Source organism: Gigantopelta aegis, chromosome 14 (genome assembly GCF_016097555.1).
Source record: "Gigantopelta aegis isolate Gae_Host chromosome 14, Gae_host_genome, whole genome shotgun sequence".
NCBI lineage: Eukaryota > Metazoa > Mollusca > Gastropoda > Neomphalida > Peltospiridae > Gigantopelta > Gigantopelta aegis.
This window is the reverse complement of record NC_054712.1, coordinates 38,637,073-38,655,729: the sequence shown is the minus strand read 5'-3', so window position 1 is coordinate 38,655,729 and position 18,657 is coordinate 38,637,073. Positions and strand designations below refer to the sequence as shown.

General features: G+C 34.9%; 1 protein-coding gene across 1 annotated transcript in view; it reads right to left on the bottom strand.

The window, feature by feature from the left end:
- LOC121389231 (NEDD8-activating enzyme E1 regulatory subunit-like) overlaps positions 1-18,657 on the bottom strand; it is a 53,940-nt gene that overhangs the window by 21,779 nt on the left and 13,504 nt on the right. The window contains exons 10-14 of the mRNA XM_041520831.1: positions 16,858-16,949; positions 15,392-15,451; positions 14,352-14,412; positions 13,137-13,285; positions 6,350-6,400 (exon numbers count right to left, since the gene is read on the bottom strand). Of these exons, the coding sequence (XP_041376765.1) occupies positions 6,350-6,400; positions 13,137-13,285; positions 14,352-14,412; positions 15,392-15,451; positions 16,858-16,949 (413 nt within the window). The remainder of the gene's footprint in view (positions 1-6,349; positions 6,401-13,136; positions 13,286-14,351; positions 14,413-15,391; positions 15,452-16,857; positions 16,950-18,657) is intronic.

The following is an 18,657-nucleotide window of genomic DNA, read 5'->3' as shown; positions in this document are numbered from 1 at the left end:
TACAATAATGATAAGAGTCGTGTTTGTGTTCTATGTGCCACTAGAGCTTCAAGCATGTCTGTCCCGGGGCCGAGCTCTGGATAGCCAGAAGTCTGCTCCGGAGCATGATAAGAGTCATTAATTTTGTCGAAAGGTCAACTTGGCTATGGTGCCATACGTATTTTACCCTCTGGCAGAAACCCTATATGTACCTACATGTATTGACAAGTTATTTCCGTAACAAAAAACATAGTGGACAGAGAATATGTTCATGCTTATGTCAATATGACTATGCTGTGGTATTTCTACATTAAAACTGTGTTTAATCAGGGTTTTTACTTCTTTTTTAATACACTTCACTTAAGCTTCATCTTCTTTATGGGGAAAACACTGTGAATCAGGTATCGCGATACGTGTCGTATCGTGGGCTATCGTATTATATGCTTCCAACCTGCAACAGAATGTGGGCTGTGGGCTATGTATCGTATTGTGAGGTAGGTATATCGTGACACCCCTATTAAATAATAAATCTGTTGTCTGAAACCATATCTCTTTACAAGACAAAGTCCAAGGGATTGTCACAAAGATGTGGAAGCATGCAGTGGGTATGGATTATAGTACAGAAAGCTTAGCAAGCCTTTCAACTGTGAAAGATATAGATAATGCAGCTTTAACTGTTTGTGTGCTCTAGTCTGGACAATGTTTAGTTCTTTACTGACATAATATACAGATTTAAAGGTACATGCCAGGTTACATGGCAGTTGACCTACTAAATAGCCAAACAAAATACTGACTGAAATTTTTTTTTTTAATGGGATTTTAATTTTTTTTGGAACATAAAAATTAAACGATCGCGATATTATTGGATTTTTTCTCATAACCTTACACTTCTGACCCAAAATTAGGAATTTGTGGAAGCACGAAATCATGCTAAATTTACAGCCTGATATGCATTTAGATTTGTCCCCGAAAGTATTTCATCCAACCAATTAAAGCCTAAAAAAAATATGTTTCCAGGAATTTGACTTATCTACAGAATAAATGGCTAACTAACCCTATTGTTTTTGTTTTTTTTAAATTAGTAATTAAATGTAGGTGAAAATGGTACACACACAACAATGTACAAAAAAGAAAAAGAAAAAACCTACCTATTCTACAGACTTAATTTCTTTCCCAGCATGTTCCCTGAAGCACTTTTTTTTTTAGGCCTAAGTAAGTTGTCTTACCTCACTTATTACAGATTTACAGAATACCCATCTCGCTACTCGGCAACTGATGTTGTCCTTTTCGAGCATTTGGTGAATGAAGGACAAAATCAATTCACGAGTGCAAGATAATCAGTATTGCTGAGTAGCAAGTTGGGTATTCCATTTATTACCCATTATTAATCTTTATTATTTTTATGGAAGATTTTCAAACAATATTGTTATTGAAAACAACTTTGCAAGTTGAGAACAAGAGACAGCATTGCATCATAGCTGTGACATATGTAAGTTAGTTGCTGACATAGATAAAAATAGTTACAGTTGGAAGAAAAAAATATCTTTTCCTAAGAAAAGACCATTTTTCTTTCCTCACATCTCTTTGCCAATATGGGTAATAAATTTTGGTGTATATATATAAAATACAGGCATTGAATTTTTTATTTTTAAAAATATTTTTTAGGATCTGGCAGGAATCATAAAAAGGATGTAAAACAGATATTTTGAGATTCCAACCCATAATTTTATGCTTCCAGCCTGTAACAAAATGCGGCCTTCACAGCCATAAATGAGAAATACTTACTGATAATTTTCAGCTAAAACTAGTTATATTCCAAGTAATGTATGTATCCATGCAACTCTGGCTTAGTAGGTCAAATGCAACACAACCCTGGCTTTAATAGACTGGTGTCAAACGTTACAGTAGATAATAGTTTAATACAGCAGATATGAATAGATATTAAACCAGTGTCCAACGAAATCCCATCATGATTTAGTCTTTTTAACATATTTTTGCTGATCACAGTTTTACCTGTCAATTACCGTGGAGGATTAAATGATTTAGCAGAAAGCAATTGTTACATATTCTTTTGCCAACCAATCTGACCAAATTGAAATCTTTATGTGGGTAAAACTCTTTGAATAATCTTATTAAATGAATGTTACTGGATCAAAATAGCAAAATTAAAAAGCATACGGTATATCTATATCAAAAAAAGTCATTTGAAGAAAAATAATTAAACTTGATTGACATTTTTGCCCCCCCCCCCCCCGAGAAATTTGTATATTTTTACTGAGAAAAAGAAGGGGAAAAAACAAACATAATTCTACCAAATCTATCAGTATCCAATATTCTTCCATATACTTTTTTTTACCATCTCCCGAGAAATCAGTACAATGCATAAAAACAACAAATTTAGATTTTTGGAGAGAAAATGGAAAAGAAAGGATTTGAAATAAAAGTATGAATTGGAATTAATACAAGATGAATAGATTGATTAAAGAAGGAAGAAAATAAAGAATGGTAAAGGAATGGTAAAATACAAATTAATGAATGAAACAATAGGATGAATAGATGATTCAATGAATTTTTTTTACTATACTGTACCATATTCCATGGTAAAATGAAAATGAATGAATGAAACAATAGGATAAATAGATTATTCAATGAATGGAGCAATTTTTAATTATACATGTACCATATTCCATGGTAAAATAAAAATGAATGAATGAAACAATAGGATAAATAGATGATTCAATGAATGAAGCAATTTTTAATTATATATGTACATATTCTATTGTAAAAGAAAAATGAATGAATGAAACAACAGGATGAATAGATGGAGTCAATAATTGAATTTTAAGCAATTTTTAATTATACATGTACCATATTCTATTGTAAAATGAAAATGAATGAATGAAACAATAGGATGAATAGATGGAGTCAATAATTGAATTTTAAGCAATTTCTAATTATACTATATTCCAACTACTCTCTACTTCTACCAAGGATTAACATTTTACAATGTTAAAATCCAAAAACAACAGCTAATACACTGTAATAAATATATAACAGCACAATATTAAATGAGTAACTGCCATATTACTATTAAACAGATTTAAAAAAAAAAAAGACTTTGGATATTAAGTTAATGTCATTATGTGGCAAAAGTCAAGTGGGGAAAAAAAAGAAAAAAGAAAAAAAAAAAGAAGAAAAAAAAAGAAAAAAAGAAGAAGATAGGAACTCAGGAATTTAAAAAAAAAAAAAAAAAAAACCTAACCCAAAAAACAACAATAAGACAAACACAAGAAAACATTTTTTTTTTTTAAATTGGGATATTATGTAGCTATATAAAATGGGTGAAATAAACACATCTGAAAAAATAGCACTCAACACATTTGGTAAGGATCAGGCATTTAAAATATTTATGGCATATAGACTTAAATATAAATGCTTTACAACATGACCTTGACCTTGAAACTTTCCATTCCACGAGGAGCATGAGCATTTAGAAATCAATGGTAGAAGGCAGTGAGGATGAAAATGATAATAGACAAAACAAAAGTCCAGATAAACTTTAAAAGGTCTTGAAAAGAAGATGAGTTTTTGATCTAAGAACAAGGACACAATGTTCAGGTAGTGGTAAAAATTATGTGGAATTTTCATGAAAAAACTGACAGGCTTTTATCTTTGTGAAGAGGAAGTTGAGTGTCACACAACAACCCCAGGACTATCAGTATATGATATCAAAAGTCATGGTATGTGCTGTCCTACTGTGCTTTACTTAAGCTGCTATTATGTTGCTGACATTTGGTCTGAATTTTAAAGAAACTCATTACTACCACATAGTGTACTCCTACTGAAAAATATCAAGCAACTTCACTGGATGTGAGGTGCGGGACGTAACCCAGTGGTAAAGCACACGCCTGATGCACGATTGGTCTAGGTTCAATCCCCGTTGGTGGATCCATTGGGCTATTTCTCATTCGAGACAGTGCACCACGACTGGTACTGGTATATCAAAGGCAGTGGGATAGTGTATATAAAAGATCCTTTGCCACTAATGGAAAAATGTAGCTGGTTTCCATCTCTATGACTACCAGGTCCAGTATATGTAAAAAATGACAAATGTTTGACATCCAGTAGACGATGATTGTGCTCTAGTGGTGTTGTTAAACAAAAGAAAGTAACTTTTTTGGCTGGATATAACCGGAAAGGGAAATAACCCAGTGGTTAATCATAGGACCTCAGCTGGTATTTGAAAAGTAATGGTACATGTGTACCATTACTTCTGAAGTATAGGACATATAAACGATTCCTTGCTGTTAGGAGTAGCCTATGTCTTAGATGTAACAACCATAAGAAAACATTTCTTCTTTAATTCTTTCTCCATCTATACACATACAGTCAAACTTCGTTACATCGATGTTGAAGGGACCGGACCAACAAGTTCAAGATATCAGTAGCTCGAGATAAAAAAAATATACATGTAGTTGCTGATGAAAATTATCCCAAACATAACTTTATGTTTGCAAACTTAACAACACTAAACACTAAAATGCACCTTGGAAGCAATCGATACTAGCAACATCAATATTAGTGTTAAATGCAACAGTGCGTTTTATTAAGTGGTGGAATTTAGGAAAGGAAGAAGAATGAAATGACATATAAAATTACTACCCTAAATATAAGTAAAAAAGAAATAATTTTACATGTAATTTTTGTATATACATGTACTTCGAGAAAAGCCCCCAGGAAAGTGCACCTAGGGACACCAAAATATGCTTGAGATAAGCCTCGTACTTGAAATTAGCATGCTCGAAATAACAGTGTTTAATTTCGTAACATTACCAGGGCTTCTAGATTATGGTAGCCCCACTCCCATGGCTAGTGATATTCAATGTTGGGCTAGTAAATAACTACAATTGCTATGCCCGATGGCTAGTGATTTTTTGTGTGTGTCAAATGTGCAGTTAAGTTTTTTGTATGTAAATAAATGTTGCAGTTAAGTGTATTTTGTATATATAAAATATCCTGACCACCATCCACAACCCCAGTTGGCCCCCTGACCCCCATCCCACCAATGTTAGTGTTTATAAGCTATATCTCCCTCTTTAGGTGACATATCTGATTATTACTATTATTTAGTAAAATTGTTTTAACTTTAAAATAAAGTAGGGCTAGTGAATTTTCAATGGTGGCTAGTAAAGTTTTAAAATCACTGATCCCATGGCTAGTGGCTTTTATAAAAATTCTAAAAGACCTGCATTACACAGGGTACTCGAGTTTACAGAGGTCGAGATAACGAAGGTTGACTGTATGTAGTGAATTCAAGTTTTGTAAGGATTAGTCAAATTATTTTTTTTTTTAATAAATTTACATCACAATGAACCCATGCTGAAACCGTCTGATTCTATATGAAGATAATGAAAAACAATTTCAACCCATGAGTAACAGAGGTTGAAATTGTATGGTGACAGAAAAAAATATTTAAAAAATGAAACTCCCTCATAGCATGGTAAAAAGTACTACCAGACGACTTGATTAATATGTGTACAAAATGTAATGAAGTTATCATGAATGGAATTGTGTTTGGGAAACATTACCAGATGGACAGATGCATGGACACACAAATGGACTGGCAGACAGATGGATGGATGGATGGACGGCACACGTTTTAATATCCCCCACAAATAGCAAACAGCAATGTACTGTAGTGTCATTGCAGGTGATATGTATTCTAGTACTGATTTTACATTTAACCCTCATATATTAACATGTGGAAACTGTAAGAATTGTCTGTTATTTTAAACAGAAGTTCATGGAGTTTTAGGGGGTTCATATCCTGACAAATGTAAAAGAAGTAACAGACAATCCGTATAATTAAATTAAAAACAAACTCTACTACTACTACTACATGTACTGTTGTTCTACTTTAAAAATGGTCTATTGCTGAATTTGTTTTTCATTTATTTGAATGAAGGCTAGTTAAAGCAAAACCTTGTTTGGTCTTGACCCATTTCCAGGTACAATTAACATTTAATTCATAAAGCTACATCAAGAACTGTTAATATTATTTATTAAAAATATTGCAAACATCCTTAATTCTCAGCAAAAATCAGAAAACAGGATTTCGTTGGACTAGTTTAAATTTTAATTTTCTTTGAAGACAGACATAGCACTAAAAGATGCTAACAGAGTAAACGAAATAATAAAAAAATAAATAATAACAAACAAGAATGCTTGATATGAGCTGGGTGTAATACAGTGTTATAAAATAAATTAAAATAAATGAACAGGAATTTTAAACAAGCAACTCGACTGCATCATTAAACAATAATCGGGGTAAGAAGAACTGAACCAAAGAAGAGAAGAAAAAGATAGTAACCGATTTGACAGACGTGAAGTCGTGCCGAGTGGGCAAATTCAGGGGCTCATCCTAAAAAAACAAAAACACTACATCAGATTTGTGATATGGAGTTTAGTCGATGGATGCTTTACAGGCTGTACACAGAAATGAAGCAGATGAAACTAAATGATGGAGCTACACCCCCACCCCCCAAAAAAGAGTCATGCCACAAGTGGCCAAAGTCAGAAGCTCATCCTAAAAAACAAAAACACTAAATCAGATTTCAGATTTCTGAATAATTTAGATTTCTAAATCAGATTTCAGAATTCTTTGGAAGTATTTTAATGGGACTCCCAAATCCCATACTATTCCTGTAAAGAAATTCATGGAAATTCAGTTAGATTCCCATGACATCAATCTTAAACAAAAATAAGCTGTTCCAACATCCAATATTGAGGTAAAATCTATTAGAAAATTAATTTCCATGTCCATATTAATAATTTTATTAATTATCAGCATCAAATTATTATGATTTAATTGCAGGAATCCAAATGGTTTCTGGAAGAATTTGATGAAAAGGGGCGCCGACAGAGTAATTAAGTGGATAAAATAAAAACAAAATGGCTCTAATCGACATAACTGACATTCAAAATGTACACAAGAAACCTCTATGTCTTGAAACTATTTTCCATCTCTGAATCAACTTTCAGTATTCAATCTTCATGTTTGACTGCTCTAACCTTTGCTTTTATGCAGACACTTCTCAGATCAACCACAGATTCCTGTCTGTATTAGCTAAAATATTTGTCACTTGCATGCACGTAGTACATACACAGCGAAACCCCTCTAAACCAGATACCAACATAAACCAGACTTATGTAAAAACAAACAATCGGTTTTAAGGGGTATCACGTTTAGAAAGAGGTTCTGTCATGTACTGGTATTTTAAAAAGGAACCACCCCTGCAATTGGCAATGCCTGCGGCGGTTGCAGTAGTTTTTAATTCTCCATGGTACTACATTCGATTGTTTTTCCCATGGCATATTTCAGAGATGCCAACCCTAGTTGGAGTGTCATAGGAATCCAGGCCTTCAAAAATAGGAATCACCCCCTCCCCCCCCCCAAAAAAAAAAAAGAAAAGAGGAAAAAAAAAAGGGAAAGTTATCAGTGATGGCTCTGGAGCGTGTTTTTCTACATTTTGGTAAAGTCAAGTTCAAGGCTGTACCCAATCGGCAAACATCGGGGCTGTTCAGAAGACCAATTGCTAGACTGGTTTATTCTATATCGCCACGCTTGCTATGCTCACTATTTGGAATCCATAAGTTTAAAGAAACCAGGAAACCAATCTACGACTGTTGACGGTGAAGAGTGAAAAAGTTCCATTTTTCCAGTGTTAACAACATTTGTGCCTTCCAAAATACGATCCGACACCAAATATGCGAAATTACAATTATCTTTCTAAAAATCAAAATTTCAACCAAGACAATCGTAATAGCGTAATCTATGCTATAAGGATGCCACCAAATTCTGTATATTTTTGGCCATAGACAATTTGTTAACTGCAGGGGTAGGGGACTGTGAAAAATGTCCACTATTGAGGGAATTTCAATTTACAGAGGTTCAGGTTTTGAGGGAATTCCTGTTTATAGAGGGACTGGTTTTGAGAGGTTTCACTGTACCTGTCTAACAGCAGCTTTTCCATACTAAAGGTAATTCAATTTCAAACTTTTGATGTCAAAGGGCAACAGATTAAGGTAAAGGTCATCTAGCAAATTAATGGGGTTTGAAGCACATAAGTTCATTTTCTTATTTCTGGCAGGTAAAAGAAATTCAATCTGTCAATTTTGTTACTATTTATGTGAAGTCAACAGGTCAAAGGTGAAGGTCAAGGTACTAGTTTTCAAATTATAACTGTCTGATCCTTACCAAACTTTATTCCAACAAGGCTAGCTATGGTCAAGTAGACAATTTCTCCAAATTATTTATCAAACTTCAAAAATTGCAAAAACTCAGTTATTATTTCATGAAATTATTTTGTCAGATTAAAATAAAATTTGCCAAATAAAAAATAAAATTTGCCATTTAAAAAAAATTAATTTGAAATTGGCAACTGCTGTTGGATTCATGCTACTCATACACCAAATTCATAATCGTAAAAACAAATCAATTATGTATTAGGAAATGTTTATGCCTTCACCCTGTTAAAATAAGAAGCACCTAAAGATAAGCACAAGCTTTGGATGTATGCCATACTAAAAATAAAACCCAGCTATTTAGGTAAAGGATATTGTTTAAACAAGAGTGCTGACCTTACAATTATGTCAAAGTACAGTTAAAGGGACATTCCTGAGTTTGCTGCAATTTTTAAGATGTTATCGACTAACAGAGACTTTTTAACGATTGTAATTACATATTAAATATATTTGTCTGCATAAAATATTAGTTGCTGTATATTAAACGTGTTTCCGATCATTCTAATATTTGTACTAGGTTAAATTTCATTTTATTTCCTAAAATACTGTTTTTTCGTACGTACGAAATTATTTGAATACAAAATCCAGTTTGGGCTTCTTACAAATATTAAGACGACCAGAAAGACATTGAATATACAGACACTGATATTCTAAACCAGAAAATATATTTAATATGTAAGTTTAATCGTAGAAATATTTTATTAGTCGGAAACATCTTACAATGGAGCAAACTCAGGAATGTCCCTTTAAGAGGCTATGCATTTTACCACCATCACCGGGAAAGGTAAGAAAGAAATATTGTACAATTTAACTGGTAAAAACATATTATAACAAATAAAGGTTCAGTGTCCCCTGACCTGAACAGTGTTTGACAAATGTTTGAGAAAAAGGTTTTTTGTTTTGTTTAACGACATCACTAGAGCACACTGATTTATTAATCTTCGGCTATTGGATGTCAAACATTTGGTAATTTTGACATATACAATGTAGTATTAGAAGGGAAACCCAATAAAAAAAATTCATTAGTAACAAGGATCTTTTATATTCACCATCCCAAGACAAGACTGCACATATCACGACCTTTGATTTACCAGTCATGGTGCACTGGCTGGAATGAAAAAATAGCTCAACAGGCCCACCCCAACAGGGATCGATCCTAGACCGACCGTGCATCAGGCGAGCGCTTTACCTAGCCCTCCTAGAAAGAAAGTTTGTTTGTTTAACGACACCACTAGTGCACACTGATTAATTAATCATCAGCTATTCGATGTCAAACATTTGGTAATTATGACTTGTAGTCATCAGAAAAAACCCCAGCTACATTTTCCATTTAGCAGCTACAGATCTTTTTAATGCACTTTCCCACAAGACAGGAAAGCACATACCACGGCCGTTGACCAGTTGTGGTGCACTGGTTGGAACGTAATCCTAACCAGTTGAATGGATGATGCACCGAAGTGCTTTGATCCTGCAATGCAAGCACCTCAAGCCAGCACTCAAACAACTTGAACTAAATCCCACCCTAAATCCCTGCCCCAAACTGTTTAACAAATGTTTAAGAAAGTCACTATTCCTCACAAAAGCTTTGGCTAATGCCCTATGTAATATAGTAATACAGTTGATAGTTGATATTAGCCTAGACCACAAATTCACTAGTCGGGCCCGAGGACCAGGGAATTTGTTGCACTCTTCTGACCATGATTTTGCCATGAGGCAACAAACCTGGCCAAGAAGTCAAACATAGCCATGCACATCAAACACAGAAAGCACACAGAAAAATAAAATGAAATCCTGCTCAGGAATACTAATACTAAACTCAAGGACTATACCTGAATGAGGCTACCCAAAATAAAGGTTTAATCACAGATACATGTATAGCCACTATTAAATAACTTTTTTCGGTAGGAGTAGCCTAAATGTATATGGCAGCAATGGGTCTCTACTCTATCAGTTTTAACCCCTCTCTGCCCTCCTCTCTCTCAAAAAAAAAAAAATGAATGAGGCTACCCAAAATAAAGGTTTAATCACAGATACATGTATAGCCACTATTAAATAACTTTTTTCGGTAGGAGTAGCCTAAATGTATATGGCAGCAATGGGTCTCTACTCTATCAGTTTTAACCCCTCTCTGCCCTCCTCTCTCTCAAAAAAAAAATAATGAATGAGGCTACCCAAAATAAAGGTTTAATCACAGATAGAGCCACTATTAAATAACTTTGGTTATGGTAACAATGGGTCTCCTCTAACCCCCTCTCTTCCCCTTCCTCAAATGTTCCACACCAAATAGACATAGTTTAAATGTGTTGAAATGCAGTTAAAGGCACATACCCCACTTTTAACACGTAAAAAAAAATGGACAATAAGTTTAGTTAATTTACAAACCTGTAACTCATTTGGATAAAGTTACAATAGAGTGAAAGAAGAGTCTGTGATGTTAAACAGGAAATATCCTTAAAAATAGACTAGACCTCAAATCAAGCATTTGCATTTTTAAAAATGTGAAAAATGCATTGTTTGGTATTAGAAACACCAGGATGACCAGAAACACTTCGGTTCTATGGAAATGGATAATCTAAAGAATACAACGTAAGTAATGTTTGATTTCAGTGAACATAAATGGCTGTAATAGTACAAAAATATGCTGCAGTGTTTAAAAACTAGTGTCTGTCCCTTTAACAAATATTTCTATTCTATTAAATAATGAAAGATAACATGATTTACTGTACTGAATTACATTTAATGTAATTAAACTGTTCCCCTCCAGTGGTATATGTGCTAGCACATAAAGTTGCAGACTCTAGTTTGAAAGTGTGAAAACATAGATACCAAGTTTTATTAGTCTACAAACTTGTAACATATCTGGATAAAGTTACAATACAGAGTTAAACAACAGTCTGTGTTATTGAAATGGGGAAATACTTTTTAAATATATACTTAAGCTTGTCTGCATAACTGTTACTTCTTAGAAGTATGATTTTTTTCAGAATGAAATGCATTTATAAACACCAGGACCCGTGCTTATAAAACGTTTAGAGTCCAGACTCAATGTCTAATGACGTCACACACACACAATTTGTATGGCGTTGCCATAATGTTACTGTCTCAGACTCGATGAGTCTCGAGTCTAGACTCTAAAAGTTTTATAAACACCAGGCCAGGAAAGAAAGAAATGTTTTATTTAACAAGGCACTCAACACATTTTATTTACGATTATATGGCGTCAGATATATGGTTAAGGACCACACAGATATTGAGAGGAAACGCGCTGTCGCCACTACATGGGCTACTCTTCCGATTAGCAGCAAGGGATCTTTTATTTGCACTTCCCACAGGCAGGATAGCACAAACCATGGCCTTTGTTGAACCAGTTATGGATCACTGGTCGGTGCAAGTGGTTTACACCTACCCATGGAGCCTTGCGGAGCACTCACTCAGGGTTTGGAGTCGGTATGTGGATTAAAAATCCCATGCCTTGACTGGGATCCAAACCCAGTACCTACCAGCCTGTAGACTGATGGCCTAACCACGACGCCACCGAGGCCGGTACCAGGCCAGGATGACCATGAACACTTCAGATGTACAGAAATGGATATTCTAAACAATAAAATAACAGTAATGTCTTCTTTTAATAGTGAAAAGTAGGCCATAGTGTTTAAAAACAAGGGCCTCTCACTTTAAATATCTTCTTGTCAAGTTGCTGCATGCAAATGGTATAAAAAAAAAAAAGAATTACAGAATGCTGCAATGTCAGTGTCAGCCATATCATTTCTCTTTACATTTTTTCACACTAAATTCATCTACAATCTACTGACATAAAATCTAAACCCCGTTTCTCTTTTTCAGGACACAAGTTTTTGATAGACCATTCCATTCCAATATTTATTTACATGCTCCTATACCACTAGAGTTTTGAGCATGTCTGTCCCAGGCCCGATCTCTGGATAGCCAGTGGTCTGACCCGGGACATAATTTTGATAGACCAGTCCCGTGTTATAGTATGTGATGTTAAATTAAAAAAAAAAAAAACCCCAAAAAACCTTCAGGGATTACAATTAAACATTCAGACATTTTGAATTAAACACTACACTGACATGTTGGATTAAACATTCAGAATTAAACAACATTATGAATTAAACAGACATTTTGAATTAAACATTCAAACATTTTGAATTAAACAGTCAGTCACTCTCAATAACCACCATTAAACTTTATTACAAAGAAAAAGTGCAACAGTTAATACAATATTTAAGAAAAATGGATGTGGCAACTATGAGTCTAGTGCAAAACATCTAAATTAAATCAAGGCTACTATTTTATAACACATGATCTTTCCCCATCTCTGCTCTGGTGCCAAAACAACCATTTCATACTTTGAAATGAAGCTGAAACATTGTTTACACCCATGCTTGATTACACTGCCAACCAGTCACATTATGCCTAGCACCTGACAAAAAAAATCTAAAATTTAAAAAATTATTTTTGTAAAATTAAGGCGATGTCACACAATATAAATACCTTGAACAAGAATAGCCACAAAAATAGCTGATTGCATACCAACTGATAAAATCGTAATGTTGTCTTGTCACAATCAGTTATTCTCATAAAGGGCAATCATGTCATGTGGCATTGCCTTTCGTGTTCTAAACTTGGTTAGAAAAAAAGTCAAGTTTGTTTTATTTAACGATGCCACTAGAGCACACTGATTTCCAAACTGGGCTAGAAACCTAAATACAGCCAATGTTTCACTGAATACTGTTCTCCATTAATAAACGTGTAGAATAATAACCTTGACTTGTGATAGTGTGAGGTAACGAAGCTAACAAGGAGTTGTCATACTGCGTGATCTAACATACCCGCCCGATTTCCTGAAGCAGTTCCTGCACGTGCCCCGTGACCGTGATCACGTCTTCAGCCGCCTGGCTGCGGTAGACGTTCTGGAGCTGGATGTACCGCATGGAGTCAGACGTCATGTCGGGAATCGTGCCTCGTAGAGGAAGCTTACCTAAGAGAAAAGTTTAAATCTAGATAAACAGTCGCATCAAGATGTAAAACATAATTTGTAAACCCAAGAGTAAAGATTAAATCTGTCATGTTTTGACATAGATAAACAGTTGCATTAAGAGGTAAGACATAATTTGACAACTCTTAAATGAATATAATAATGGTATTACTATAATTACGTGCCTTTATCCTTAATTTCTTATGAACAATTGTTTCCATCCTAAGTATATTCATCTAAGTTATACATGTATCGGTAAATCTTTATTACTGTAATAACATGCTGCATTTTGAATTCCATGTCATTGCATTACTGAAATATTGCAAATTTAACTGCACATGCCTATCACCAGTTAAAAGTTTATTTAGTTTAACACTAGAGCACATGGATTAATCAATCATGAGCTAATGTATGTCAAACATTTAGAACTACTGATAAATAATCTTCAGAGGAAACCTGCTAAATTTCTGCATTAGCAGTAAGGGATCTGTTATATGCATTTTTCCACAGATATAACAGTAGGGATTAAGTTGTCATTCACTAAATGTAATTTAAAGTTGAATTTGGTGAATATATGTCATTACCAATCCACCAAAACTCATGTTGCTAGTATGTGTATAGCTATTTTATCTAACTGTTACTTGAATTTTGTTTCGGATTTTGTAATCAAATTCACCAAATTGCTATTAATTTTTGGCGTCCAGCTTAAAACCTAACTGCACATACACCAGTCATGAAGCGCTGGTTGGAACTGGGTAAAAAACAAAAATCTGAAAATGAATTCACTGAAGAAATGTAATCCTTTGAACTAAGCATCTCAGGTAAGGGCTCTATTGATTAAGCTAGATTAAACTTACAGTTAAAGTTCGTTTTGTTTAGCCGACACCACTAAAGAAAACTGAATTATTAATCATCAGCTATTGGATGTCAAATAAATAAAATTTCAGATGCAGCATAAAATAATATAATGAGATATTATTTAACAAAACAGTTTCTTTTAACCTTTTTTTTTTACCCCTCTGCCGTAACAAGTATATTTATTTGATCATATTTTCAATACTCCACATACCTTTACCTTCTTTTCCCACAAACTCTTTGATTGCTCGCACCAAGATCCAAAATGACTTACTCTGGAAGAAATAACAACAGAAAGATCAGAGCGAATGACATTCACACTGCCATGATAGTTATGGATTTATTAAGAAATTTACAGATTAGCTTTGTGTTATTTTTAAAAAAAAGGATAAAATATAAGAAAATTATTTTAATAACCATTTATTTGTTTTTTAATTTTTGGTATTTAAGCATTTTAAAACAAAGTTTTTGTCTCCTGTTGCATCAATTTTGGTTTTATATTGGCCAACCTACATGTACATGTATATGACAAACGTTCACAATAACTAAACCAAAACAGAGCAAAATATTGGACTCGAGTACTCAAGGGTCACACTTGACCCAGACCTGAGCACCGACACATACTAGATGATACTGAGACTAAGGAATAAAGTAAAATAGCATTATGTATCTTGATTCTAGCGCTGAACATGGATGCCAAATCATGCCATCGTATTGCATTTCACATATTTGACTTTTGTTTTCCCTCCATGTCTCATAGCCCTATAATGCAACTGGCATTAAGCATGTGGCAAAATAACATAAAAGTTTGTTTGAAATGAGTGTGTTCTTCCTTACATGGTCCTGTGAACGGACTCGAGTCTTGCTAGATTCCGCCCGTTCCTGAGTATTCGTGGAGATCTTATACAAAATGGACATCAAGATATATATCCACTGATAGTTTAAATACATGAATTTATTAAAACTGTAGTTGTTTGCGTTTTGCAATAGTTACAATATTACAATATGAGAAGGTGAGATTGTAGCTTTAAAAACTCACAAATATTTTGTTCACTGACATTTTCATAAATGTTATATTGACACTTAGTAATCATTAGAAACTATGGAATGTTAAACTATTTAAATTGCTAATACACTTTAATGACAAAATATCTCATAAATGGTTGAAAGAATTAACAATTTTTTTTATTTCAGTCTTATTCTTGTGCAAATAGTAAATAAACAAAACAAAAAATACATTGTAAAAAAACATACCTCGGGATGTAAGTTACAACAATTGTCATCATCAAACAGTATTTTTACTTCAGATGGAATCTAAAACAAAACAATTAGTTATAAACAATGGCTGGTGGGGGTTGTATTACAATGAGCGGTGAAGCAAATTCAGCTTTTCATTTCATTAACAAATTTATACTTATGCTTTTATTGACCATGCTGTCCTGGTAACAAACAGGGGTGGGAATTGGTGAACTGTAAAAAAGAGGAAATCTAGAGGGGTCCGGGGTGGTGAACTGTAAAAAAAGAGGAAATCTAGATGGGTCCGGGGGCAATGTTCCATGAGAGGAAAACTGCGGATCCGAGGAGAATTCCCATCCCTGAACAAAACCATAGCTGTATGGACTGTCTGCGGTTAATTGTTAGTGAGAGAAAAGTCAGTACAGTAGGCTTAAAACATCCCCAGTGAGGTGTTAATACTCACTCTGGATGGGAGCCTGTACTGGGATGCGAACCTAGCACCAACCAGCCTTAGGTCTGATGGCTTAACCACTACAACACCGATGGTGGTAACCATGGAATTAATTAATCAGTAACTCATTCATTTCAACTAATTTTCGTGCTTATATGCAATTAAGGTTCAAGCATGGTGTCCTGGGCACACACCTCAGCTATCTGGGCTGTCTGTCCAGGACAGTGGATTAGTTTGTTAGTTGGTTAGTGGTTAGTGAGAGAGAAGAGGGTGTAGTGGTCTTACACCTACCCACTGAGCCCTTAAGAACTCGCTCTGGATTGGAGTCGGTACCGGGTTGTGAACCCTGTACCTACCAGCCTGTAGTCTCGATGGTTTAACCACTACACCACCGAGGCCGGTAACTCAAACAACCATCTGGCTTGAGCAAACATTCACCAAATGTCTTGACCACACACTGAGCTCCCAAGAGGAACAGGTAAGACGAGTGTTAAAAAAACCTAAAGGTACAGAATTAAAGTAAAGTCCCTGCCCTAAGCAGAACTCTCTCCAAATCAGAAGTCTCCATGACAGGCATGCTTGAATAGTTCTCTAACAGAAGTATGCCAACAATTACCCACACTAAACTAATCTTGGGCCTATAAGTAGAATGTTATGCATGGAAAAAGTGCCAGCGGTGTATGAATGGTCACCAGAAAAGACTAACAATTGTACATAACCTAATGAAGATGCCATTTAGATGGTAATAAACAAAGCCAAAAAATCTAAGTAAAACAAAAAAAATTATTATACAAGAGTGAATGAATGTTTAACAACACCCCAGCACAAAAAAATACACTAGCTATTAAATGTCAAATAAAGATAAATATAAAAATCCAAAAGTTGAATTAAAACACAGTGTAAAGAACTGTGCCAAAAAAAGCAAATATCACAGAAAGATAAAATTAAACTTTCGAATAATATTCAGTCACCGGACTAAGGCAGATTTACTTACAAGTACACAAGTCAGTAACTAAAACAAAGTTCAACATACCGGCATGGCAACAAGCGCCGCATTTACATGTATGACCGCTTCCTCAAAGTTCTCTTCATCCTCTGGTATCCCATCTTCATTTCTCAGAATACCTAAACAGAATGAAAGCTTTTATTATTGATGTACTACCTGATGAATTTTCATTCAGTACAGTAAATTGGTTAGATACATCCCACTACTATTAACAATACTATGAAGATTTAATACAGATAAACAAAATTAATCAGTCTCAGTATTTCAAGTTCAAGTTTGTTTTGTTTGACAACACCACTAGAGCACATTTATTTATTAATCTTCGGCTATTGGATGTCATTTATATGGTAATTCTGACATACAGTCTTAGAGAGAAAACCCACTATATTTTTTCCATTTGTAGCATGGGATCTTTTATATGCACCATTCCACAGACAGCATAGCACACACCACGGCCTTTGATATACCAGTCGTGGTGCACTGGCTGGAACGAGAAATAGCCCAATGACCCCACCGACAGGTATCGATTCCAGACAAGACCGTGCATCAAGCGAGTGCTTTACCACTGGGCTATGTCCTGCCCTGTCACCACTACAAGTACACAGTTATCAAATACTTCCTAATATATGCATTACTTTAACAATACATCCAACACCTTTATAACCGACCGCACATCAGGCGAACACTTTACCACTGGACTATGTCTCGCCATGTCACCACTACAAGTACACAGTTATCAAATACTTCCTAATATATGCATTACTTTATCAATACATCCAACACCTTTATAACTGACCGAACGTCAGGCGAACACTTTACCACTGGACTACGACCCGTCCTGTCACCACTACAAGTACACAGTTATCAAATACTTCCTAATATATGCATTACTTTAACAATACATCCAACACCTTTATAACCGACCACACGTCAGGCGAACACTTTACCACTGGACTATGTCTCGTCCTGTCACCACTACAAGTACACAGTTATCAAATACTTCCTAATATATGCATTACTTTATCAATACATCCAACACCTTTATAACCAACCGTACATCAGGCGAACACTTTACCACTGGACTACGTCTCGTCCTGTCACCACTACAAGTACACAGTTATCAAATACTTCCTAATATATGCATTACGTTAACAATACATCCAACACCTTTATAACCGACCGTACATCAGGCGAACACTTTACCACTGGGCAACGTCTTGTCATGTCACCACTACAAGTACACAGTTATCAAATACTTCCTAATATATGCATTACTTTAACAATACATCCAACACCTTTTTAACCGACCGCACGTCAGGCGAACACTTTACCACTGGACTATGTCTCGTCCTGTCACCACTACAAGTACACAGTTATCAAATACTTCCTAATATATGCATTACTTTAACAATACATCCAACACCTTTATAACCGACCGCACGTCAGGCGAACACTTTACCACTGGACTATGTCTCGTCCTGTCACCACTACAAGTACACAGTTATCAAATACTTCCTAATATATGCATTACTTTAACAATACATCCAACACCTTTATAACCGACCGCACGTCAGGCGAACACTTTACCACTGGACTACGACCCGTCCTGTCACCACTACAAGTACACAGTTATCAAATACTTCCTAATATATGCATTACTTTATCAATACATCCAACACCTTTATAACTGACCGCACGTCAGGCGAACACTTTACCACTGGACTACGACCCGTCCTGTCACCACTACAAGTACACAGTTATCAAATACTTCCTAATATATGCATTACTTTATCAATACATCCAACACCTTTATAACTGACCGCACGT